This window comes from Rhinolophus hipposideros (assembly GCF_964194185.1).
Source record: "Rhinolophus hipposideros genome assembly, chromosome: X".
NCBI classification, from domain to species: domain Eukaryota; kingdom Metazoa; phylum Chordata; class Mammalia; order Chiroptera; family Rhinolophidae; genus Rhinolophus; species Rhinolophus hipposideros.
In genome coordinates this window covers 56,097,921-56,108,014 of record NC_138046.1, presented here as the reverse complement: position 1 = coordinate 56,108,014, position 10,094 = coordinate 56,097,921, and the positions used below count along the sequence as shown (strand labels likewise).

At 45.7% G+C, this 10,094-nt stretch overlaps 2 protein-coding genes across 2 annotated transcripts in view; both read right to left on the bottom strand.

Annotated features, from left to right (window-relative positions):
* Positions 1-644: 644 nt before the first annotated feature.
* On the bottom strand, positions 645-3,437 carry TIMM8A (translocase of inner mitochondrial membrane 8A). The gene is made up of 2 exons (XM_081042274.1): positions 3,214-3,437; positions 645-1,659 (listed from the first exon to the last, which is right to left on the bottom strand). Exons 1-2 carry the CDS (start codon positions 3,343-3,345, stop codon positions 1,498-1,500), a joined length of 294 nt encoding a protein of 97 aa, XP_080898400.1. The 5' UTR covers positions 3,346-3,437; the 3' UTR covers positions 645-1,497.
* A 961-nt stretch (positions 3,438-4,398) lies between these two features.
* BTK (Bruton tyrosine kinase) overlaps positions 4,399-10,094 on the bottom strand; it is a 33,375-nt gene continuing 27,679 nt past the window's right edge. Inside the window, exons 14-19 of the mRNA XM_081043164.1 lie at positions 9,900-10,071; positions 9,145-9,358; positions 8,045-8,109; positions 7,313-7,431; positions 6,630-6,787; positions 4,399-4,889 (exon numbers count right to left, since the gene is read on the bottom strand). Coding sequence (XP_080899290.1) covers positions 4,818-4,889; positions 6,630-6,787; positions 7,313-7,431; positions 8,045-8,109; positions 9,145-9,358; positions 9,900-10,071 — 800 coding nt within the window. The 3' untranslated portion in view covers positions 4,399-4,817. The remainder of the gene's footprint in view (positions 4,890-6,629; positions 6,788-7,312; positions 7,432-8,044; positions 8,110-9,144; positions 9,359-9,899; positions 10,072-10,094) is intronic.

The following is a 10,094-nucleotide window of genomic DNA, read 5'->3' as shown; positions in this document are numbered from 1 at the left end:
ATCGCAAATAACAACACCCCACAAACATTCCCTAACACTGCTTTTTCTCCATGGCACTTATTATATTGATACATTTACGTGTTTGTTGCCTGACTCCCCTCTCTAGAACATAAGCCACACATGGGCAGGGATTTGTTTTTGTGCACTGCTGAATCCCTGGCACCAAAAACAGTGTCTGGCAAAAAAAATAAGCATTGAAAATGTTTGTTGAATTGTCATCAGGATCTTTAAAAATGTCCTTGTTGTGCCTATATGGGGAAAAGTAAAAAGGACTTGAGGCTTCTAAAAATGTGTATTTCCCCAACTTTCATGGATCCGCACTAGAGGCACCCAACAAGCAATTCCACTCTAGGTCTATACTCCAGTCTACTAGGATCTAAAGAGGAAGGGAACCCAGTCAATATAACCTCTCCTACTACACTCAGAGAACTGACTGTCAGCACTGAATTCCTTCCCTCCATATCTCATCTAAAGGATCTCTTTTCTCACAAAAAGGTCAGATATCCCTGGAATACTGTGTTGTACCTGCACAGAGCAGGTACCCAGACTGACTACATTTCAGCTTTGGAACCAGCCCACACCGAAATCTCTCCAGGGTACTGGTGATAACCAGAATAGAAAGCCTTCTCAATCACAGAGTTGAATCTTGTAGAAGCTTTTATTTCAGTGATCAAAAGAATGCAGTAAATGGAATCTATACTGATTAACATTAGGCATGCACCTCTACCTGAAACTGCTGTTAGTTTTTGACAGGCCTAAATCTTTATAACTTATTTAGGCATATCTTTGAATTTCTTGGACCCTGATACACAGGGTAAGTTAACTTCTTCCTTGTGACAGTTTAGCAGTGAGAATTATGTTCACTGGCTAGATTCCTTTATGCCTAAAGGCCTCTGGACACTGAGGCTGCCTGTACTACCCTCAATCACAGTATAAGGAAGGGAGATAATTTAGAAAGCTGAATTGTATGAACATTCCATATTTTTTTTTCCCAGCACTGATGGTCAAAACACTAGATAAGGAGGTCTACAGTTAAGTACCAAGTTATTCTTCCCCCACTGCTGCCCTTTCTCAGAGGCACAAAGCTGTGCATCAATGTCCCCAGAAATGAGCACTGAATCCACACAAATGACAGATTATACCCATGTGGTCCCACTATCAAATTATAGAAAGCAGTTCCACTACCCAAATTATAGGAAGCAGTTAATGGGACTTTGAGAAAAACATAGTCCCACATACAGTAATATGCATCTAGTAAAGTTTTCCATTCATCTATCAATTGTTTTCACAAGATTAACATTTAAAAAAACCAAATACACATATGACCCTCAAATCCCAAACACACAAAAAATTGGTCTTTGGTCATTCTCAGATGACAGGGCGTCCCAAGAGTGACAAGAGTGGGAGCCAATACCCCATAGCCTTTTCTTCAATCACTCCATCAACCACTCTTCATTTCTTGAACTACCTTCCTTTTCCAAAAAGGTAATGCTAAAATCAGTCAGAAAGGCTTTCTGAGAAAACTGGCTTGGATTTCTGGGTCTGTTCCAGTCGATTCAAGATGAATTGGCTTGTATCAATGAAGCGCTCAACGCAGTTCACAAAACAGGCCTCAGCCCGACTGTCCAACTTTGGCCCAGGCTTGTCCATGCACTTCTCCTGTTCAGGACAAAATACAGAATCATGAAGGGAACTTCGGAAGACAGAGGGGGTAACTTCTTGCCTAAAGGAAATAAACTCCACTTAAAAACAGTATCTGATATGTTAATAATAGTTCACATTTGGCAGCAGCTTACTTTGTGGTGAGTAATTTTTTACAGCCTTACCTCAAATTTTTGTAACATCTCTATGGAATAGGTAATATTATTAATCTTCATTTTACAAAGAGGGAAGCTGTGGCACAGATATTTTGCCTAAAGTCATAGGGCCAGAAAATTGTGGAGCTGAGATAGTACTGAACAAGGAAAATGGCAAACTACAAGTGAATTAACCCTTTGCTGAATTTGGTTACAACTCCACAATGTCAAAAGCATGAAATGCCTTTAACTGCAGAATAAAAGGTTGAAAGGATAAATCACTGCAGCAAGACACCTTAAAACCTTCCAAAGGAACCTGGGAATCTGTAATTAAGTGACCTTGTCTACTCAAGCCAGAGGTTCTTGAATCCTCAAGATGAATGGGAAACTGTATGAATTTTCCAAATGCTTACCAATTCTTATAGAGGAGTCCTTAATCACACCCTACTCCTGGCCCAAATGTAATGAATCAGATTTTTAAAAAAGAATCAAAGCCCTCTGGTCCAAGAAAGAGTTAAGTAAGCATTTGTTAAGGATTGGAGTTCAGCAATACCGTAAGTTTATGGAAAAAGAACTATGAAAACTGACGAATGTATATAGTTCAAGTTGAGCAGTTCAAATGAATTTTGTTCATTATTCTCTGCTGTGTACACAAGCCTCAGACCCTCCACTTCCAAGAAAAATTACCCTTGGCCTCTGAATTCTGTGAATTGTGTGTGTCAGGGCAGTGCAGTCATGCTGTCCTTGGCAGCCAGGGAACACTATGATTCCAAGCTGTAAAAGTCTTCCGCCCTTTTGCCAAAGTCCCCTCACAGGGCATACTCAATTCCTCAACCTTCAGACCCAAAATGGCTTGACATTATACAACCATGCAACAAGAAGGCAAGTAAGTGTGTATGATACAGTTAGTGGCCTACACTAACTGTAACCCAGTAGTGTGTATGTTACAGTTAGTGGGCTACCGCCACTCATTTCTGCCAGGGGACGGTTAGAGCAACTGGGCAATGAAGGCAAACCCCAAGGAATCCCAAAACAGGCGAGTCACTCACTACCTAGGACTCGGGGTTCCAAAAATAAGAACCCAGTACTGGGGTGCTCTCATCAGTTTCGCTGAGCAGCACTAGACAGCTTCAACCTCAGGTCCTGAAAGTGCTGGTTGGGACAGCAGCACAATAGCCGGTGCTACGATCACCAGTCCTCTGCAGCAACAAAGGTGAAGTCCAGAAGTGACAGTCGCCTCAGAAGCGGAGTCACCCTTTCTCCCATCCTGCTCGGCCTGAGGAACCCAAGGGTATCAAGGGGTGCTGTCGGGTGCTCCCCCTCCCCGAATCCCGGACGTCATGGCGGGTCCCGCGGGTCAAGGACTGGGGAAAGGTAGGTACAGACAGTGCCCAGGTCGCGGCCCCAGGCTCCTCACCCAACAAAGTTCCGTCATCTGGTGCACCAGCTGCTGGAAGCGCTGTTTCTGAGTCTCCACCTCGATGAAATGCTGCAGCTGCGGGTCCACAGAGCCCAAACCCGCCGCGGAAGAAGACGAGGAGGAATCCATCCCAGCGCGGCCACGCGTGCCGAGATGAACTCCGCACCAACTCACCGACCTTCACGTGTCTCCGCCAAGGAACCGGAACTACAACCCGCTGCCTCGGGGACCGCCCCTTGAGCGCACTCCGCCTGCGCGAGCCCCACCCTTGAGCCCCACCCCGAACTCCCGCCCTGCACGCTTCCTGCTCGCTTACTTGCCTCGCTCCGGCTTGCGTCCCCAGCGCCGCCTCGGGCCCCCTCCCAGCCCCTCGCTGCCGTGGGTCCCCGTCCCGGCCGCCCCCGCGTCCCGCTCCGACCTGCGCCCCTAGCCCCGCCCCCTGCCTCCGCCCGTGCCCGGCGTTCCTTCGGGCCGCCGGCGCGCTCCAGTCCCGCTCGCGCCCCCGGCCCTGCTCCCACTCCCTGACCCCCACTCCGGGCGCTCTTCCCGGCGGCCCCCGCGTCCCGCTCCCACCTGCGCCCCCTTCCCTGCTTGGCGCTCCGCGTGGCAGCGCCGGGGCCTGCGCACTGAGGTCTCAGGGCTTGCATCCCATGGCCTGGGCGCTGTCCAGACGTCATTCCGAAAAGAAAAGAATTAAGTAAAAAGAAATGAAAAAGAAAGGAAATTGCTGCAGACCACGTGGCCAGTTACTGGCCGGCCCAACAACCCCGCAAATGCTGGCTTCTAAACTGGCCAGCGCTTTTCCAGCAGCCGTTTTGGTGCCCGGCAGAGACTCCTGGGCCAGTCTCTTAGCTGTCCTGGGCCCTTGTCTCCAGCTCTTTGATGATTTTCCTCTCCTGATGTGGGGAAACGAGGCTCCGGCGGCAGACTATGTCCCCAACTGTCAGCGTTATTCCGATAATACTGCATGCCTACCGTGTGCCAGGCAAGACACTGTGCTTTGGCTTATGAGTTAGTCTTTGATTCCAAGAGCCAGAAGGGTTAAATGCTAAAGATCCTGTCCAGTTCTCAAGGTAGGAATATGCCAAGCCAATGCCACACAACAGTTATCCGGAACACTGACACAGGCGCTTCAGGGAGGCTGGGGAGGCTGCATGATTAATCGACATAGCAAGAAATCTTCATGCTTTCCACTAATTTTATTTTATCAAAACACCCTCCCCTCTCATTTTTATTCTGGCCAAATTTGGCTTTCCTCCCCCCAGGCTCTAATGCCTACCCAAAGAGCTGTTAGACCCCTTGTGAGGCTATTTACATCCCTCCCTCCCCAAAACTGTTTCCATCCCAATTTCAGTCTGTCTTAATACTGTTGGGAAATTTCCTCTCTGGGTGACAGAACCAGGCACAACAATTCTTTGGCCTTTGCTCAGAAGGTACTATCCCAGGGAATCAAAAAAGAGAGGCAGTCCTAGATGTAGAGAAGGCCCTTTGTGTATTCAGTGAGAGCACAAAGGTCCAGGGCCGGTAGCCTGGGTTTTCCTCCTAGAAAGTGAAATTGGGGCTTGTGGAGGCGAGTAGAACTGGGAAGCTTATTGGCGGCCTCAGGATTCTTCATCCATGACATCTAGAATATTGCTCAGAAGAATTTTGAAAGTGGGACGTTCATCTGCTTTCTAAAACCAAAGAAAAAGTAAGAGTGTTTAGTGGGCTAGAATCCAGAATTTCAGGGAAATGCAATAAGTAAGCAGCAAGTGTTTAAGTATATACTGTATGCCCAGTAACATAACCTGTTGGTTACAAAAAAGGAAAAGAAATAGTAGTGCTCCATAAAATCCTTGTGCACTTTCCATCTTTAGTAACTCAGGTCATTAATGTGATGAGGACAATTTGCAAATTAAACTGACAAACATATTGATTTAAACGGGGCAAATTCATTACGTAATTGTACACCAATGCATTCTTATTTTGGCTCCTCAACTGAAAATGGCTACCAAAAAAGTTTAAGTGGTCGACAGAACTGAAACCCTATAAGCTGTGATAATTTTTAGTTTGGTTTCAAACACTGTTTCTATCATTCTCATAGCCAAAGTTAACAAAAGACAATATTTCAAGACCACCGGTGGCATCACTGGGCAGGGATCCTGAGTACCTGGGACTTTTCATTACCACTGTCTGGCCTCCAGACTCAGGCTCTTTATGAAAGCAATGGTCCATAAGCCCCTGAGGTATGTGGTGATTCAGGGCATATTCATGCCAGAAAGGTCTCAATCCATCAGAACCAAAAAGCCATCAATTTCTTATTCCTTTGAATCAGTGGTTCTCAAACCTATCTGAGTATCAGAATTTCCTGGGAAATTTAAGAAGACATTTCTGGGTCCCTCTCCAGATACACGTAATCAGACTCTCTGGGGATATGTCATCTGTAGTTTTAAGAGTTCCCCAGGGATTCTGATGTGCAGCCAGTTTCAAGACTGCTACTTTAAACAGGCCGTGGAGAAAGTGCCCATCTGAAAGAGATGACTAGCAGAGTGAGGGTACCCTAGTTTGGAGGGAGCATATCCAATCACCCTTACTCCTGAGGAGAGAGAAGGAAAATGGCTCCATGAGGTCCTCCCTTTCTCTACGCTTTCTTTGGTACCTCTGTCACTTGTTGAAGGGAAATGTGCCATGCTCTAATTCAGATCCCCAATTGTTCATGCCACCAAAAGGGCTCCAGATTCACATGTGCTTCTTGGACACTTCTCTTATTTCTAGAATGGCAGAACTAAGAGCTGAACATCTATTTCCTACGAGAGATTTAGGTTGCCAAATTAAGGTTGCCAAGTAGCTACTGAAAAATGGAGAAGGCACCTCTGGAAGAACCCAAGGTGAGAGCAGCAAAGCATTTTAGTAATAGTGGGACAGGCTCCTTATTTTCAAAATACCGCATGCCCCATATTTAAAAAAATAGATCACTACTTAGTTTCCTTTCAGATCATAGGGTTGTTTTTGTTTGTTTGTTTTTAAATCTCACTTAGGACCACAGCCAGAGAAGGTTGGCAGTTAGTAAAGTAGAAGAAAGGGTCAATGACTCCCAAAGGAATGAACACAAATTTTAATGACTTTTCTTTTTTAATGTCTATATATGTAGTTGTTTGAGTGCCTTTGGCTGCCTGGGTAGGCTAGGTGACATGGTCTCAGGACAACCCCTCTCCCTAAAGCTCAGTTGCTATTGGGGTCTGCTAATAATACTCTAATGAGAATGGAGTGGGCCTGGGAAAGCCTCTGGCTGTAAAAGGATCAGGGTGCAGGCAGAGGTCTGAGAACGTGTACAGCTCCATGCATCCAGGCAGAGTGGGGACTGGGGGCCTGACCGGCTAAATGGGAAAGGAGGTTCAAAGAAATAATTTAAGAGGTCCCAGTAAAACACTTACTTCATGCCAACAGCTGTACATGATGGTATATACCCGCTCTGAAGCTAGATGAGGCCTGTAGAGACGCAGGCCTTGGGCAATGTGTTCAGCTGTTTCACTGTTAGTAAATCTCTCATATGGCATCTTCCCCAGAGAGTAAATCTCCCACATCAAAACCCCTAGAAAATGGGGGAGAAAAGTATTAAGTCAGTTTGCAGTCTTTTTTGGTAGTAGAGATCTTAGTCTTCCTATATCAATCTCACAGATTAGACTCAGCTGATTCCCCCCTCTGTGCTTCTTGCATTTTGTCCAAACTTCTGCTATAGTACTGACCACACTGGAGGTACTAAGGGTTTGCATCGCATTGTTAGATCCTCCAGGAGAGAGACGGCATCTTATTTGTCTTTTTGGCTGTAGGGTCTGGCAGAGCCCCTGGTACATAATCATTATTCAGAAGCTGTCGAATACTGAACAGTTTGTTCCCCTCAATATACTGTCAGTTCTAAGAAGGCAGGGCTCATGTCTTGTTTACTGGTTTTATCCTCAGAAACCCTGTGGTGCCTGACATAGTAGGCATTCCCTAAGGCTTAGGTGAATTACAGCAAGAAAAAAATAATCTCTCTGTGCAGGTTACAAAGTGTCAATTTCCCCATTGTGTTCCTCCTCCTTTGAGCTACATAATCTGTTTAATCTTATCCACTCACCAAAAGCCCAAATGTCAGATTTGCTGCTGAACTTGCTGTACATAAGGACTTCTGGTGGAGACCACCGGACTGGAAATTTGGAGCCTACTGAGCTTGTGTATTCATCATCCAGAACATACCTACAAAGGATTCAGGACTTGTTATGGTTCGGATTTGAAGAGCTTGATATTTGCTTAAGTTTTCCTGGCACAGTCACAAGAGTTGTGCAAATACATACATGCCTACAGGCCACCCAGTGTCTTTCACAAATGTTATTTTTAATATATTCCTATTTTTATGTCTGATTTAGCTTTCCTCATTAACAATATGGTTACAGCAAGGATGGAGTGAAATAAGATGTAATAAGTACTCCCTTCCTCTTTGCTTTCCTTTCTCATTTTTTCTCTTCCCCTTCCTTCTATTCTGCAATTGCCAGTAGTACTTACACTGATTAGGGAAAAAGGAGGGATGGAGTAAAGTCAACAGGATTAACAGATCAGAATAAGGTATTGGGAAGATTCACTTAAAAAAAAGAGGGGTGGGGAAAAAGGAGAAGAAAAGGATATAACAATAAAACAAAAGGATGAAAGAAGTGACTTAAATCATTCAGAGAAAGAAAAGGTATAGAAAAATGTTGGGAAAAGACTAGAATGAGAAAAAAGAAAGGGAGAGGATTAAAAACTATAACGCCTCCTCGTGTTTGTACTGTGCTATTTGTACCTTTAGAGGGAAAGATGAAAAAAGCACACTCACCTGGACAGGCCGAAGTCAGATACTTTAACAACTCCTTGATCATTTACCAAACAGTTTCGAGCTGCCTGTAGTACAACGAATAGCAGTGAGACTCCTTCCCTGGCACATAGGTTAAAGGCACAAAGCTTCTGCCCACCAGGGAAGTGAAACCAGGACAGCCTCATCACCTTCAATTAGAGACACCTTCCCACCTAACAGGAGTCACATAATGCCACTGAGCAATGGTGATGCATTTCCACCACATGGAAAGCCATGTGCTGTGAAGTCATAAGACACTGAGGACGTGCACAATGATTTCATTCACATTGACAATTCCATGACACCCCTTCCTGCACTGAAATGCTGAGTGAATTAAGGGACAACAACAGAAGGCAAGTGTGTTTTCTTTTTCTGCCAGTGGGACGAGGGCCCTTTGAGCCTTGGCCTGGCTAAAATAAACAGGAGCAAAAAAGTCTGATGCCTCCAGAGGGCAGGCAGGCAGTGATAGAGTGAAGTGGGGTGGGTGGAGGTTGCGAGAAAGTGGGAGCATGCTGCAGGCGTAAGGGAGGCAGCTGCTCCTCAGCTCCAGCCCACTGTTAGATGGCCTATGAGATTGTGGATCCAGGGTTACAAGATAGTCTAGATTTTCAAGAGAAGCTGAACGTTCAGGGTTTTGTTTTTCTAATGTGAAATGTTTCTTTTCAAGTGTTTGCTACCTAATATATAACGTGTAAAATGTGCATCCACAGGTCCCCAGTTTGTGACTGTGATATAACCAAATGATGGCTCTCTGCCAGGAGCAGTCCTGGCAGACACAGGAACACGGGAGGCAGTGTTGCCCGTCTGCCCCTGAAAGACCCCCCCCCATTTCCTTGGTGTGGCAGGGGGCTGGGAGTAAGTGACTGCCACCATGGCAGAGCTCATGGTATTGAGGCTGGACATCCTTGACTGGCTGACCACTGGGGCAGAGGCTCACCTAACTATTAGTGTTTTGGTTTTTTTTTAGATAAAACTGAAATGATGGCTCCAGCAGCCTTCCTTAGCCACGTATGATATGTCTTCCTCTGCGACTTCCCATCCCCTGAGCCCTTGGTCTCAGGCTAATCCTACTGAGGACCCACCAGGTCTCGGTGAAGGAACTGCTTTGACTCCAGGTATTCCATGGCTTCACAGACATCCTTGCACATCTCCAGCAGCTGCTGAGTCTGGAAGCGGCGCATCTCCCTGAGGTAGTTCAGGAGGCAGCCATTGGCCATGTACTCAGTGATGATGAAGATTGGGCGCTGTTTGGTGCAGACGCCATACAACTGCACCAGCTTCGCGTGGGAAAGATTCCTACAGGAGAGGCAATGAACCAGTCCTCCCTTTCTGGCTCTGCATTCCAGTCAGAAAGGGACTGGGGTGAAAAGGGGTGAGCCTGGGCGTAGAGTGTCAGATAAAGGACCCCAGTAGCAAGCTGACTTTCCTCCTTCCCACCCTAAACGCCAAACATGCCTAATTTATGAGGGTGAGCAGGAAGCCATTAATAGATCAGAAACAACCCCAGAGCTGAATGAACACTAAGGCTAAATCAGAATCAGTCTTCCTTTTGAAATCTCATTTTTGAGATTTTTGAGATTTTTGAAAATCTCATTTTTCACAACTACCCCAAATGCTACTAAGATGGTAAACACCCATGATCAACACTAATCTCAACCAATATCTAAGGCAGATAAATGATTACCTTAGCAGTTAGGACTCCCACCTGTCAAAGGTTGAACTCAAGCCCTGGTCTCAAATCTCTCTCACTGAAAGTCACCTTAAACCACAGTGGGTTGTCCTAGTAATTCCTAGACTCCCTCAACTGGATTGAGAGTTGAGTTGGATTATAACTCACATCATGACTTTGGCTTCTTCAATGAACTCATCCTCAGACATGGAGCCTTCTTTGATCATCTTGATGGCCACGTCATACTGGCCTCTCCATTTCCCATACTTCACTACCCCAAATTGTCCGGTCCCCAGCTCCTTCAAGAAGGTCAGATCCTTTGGATCAATTTCCCATGATCCTATAACAACAGAGCCTTGGTGT

What these genes read in the sequence shown, in the direction of transcription:
- TIMM8A (XM_081042274.1), bottom strand. Translation starts at nt 3,345, where the DNA reads ATGGATTCCTCCTCGTCTTCTTCCGCGGCGGGTTTGGGCTCTGTGGAC. An exon ending in AGATGACGGAACTTTGTTGG is followed by an intron (nt 1,660 to 3,213) that starts GTGAGGAGCCTG and finishes TGTCCTGAACAG; the next exon opens with GAGAAGTGCATGGACAAGCC.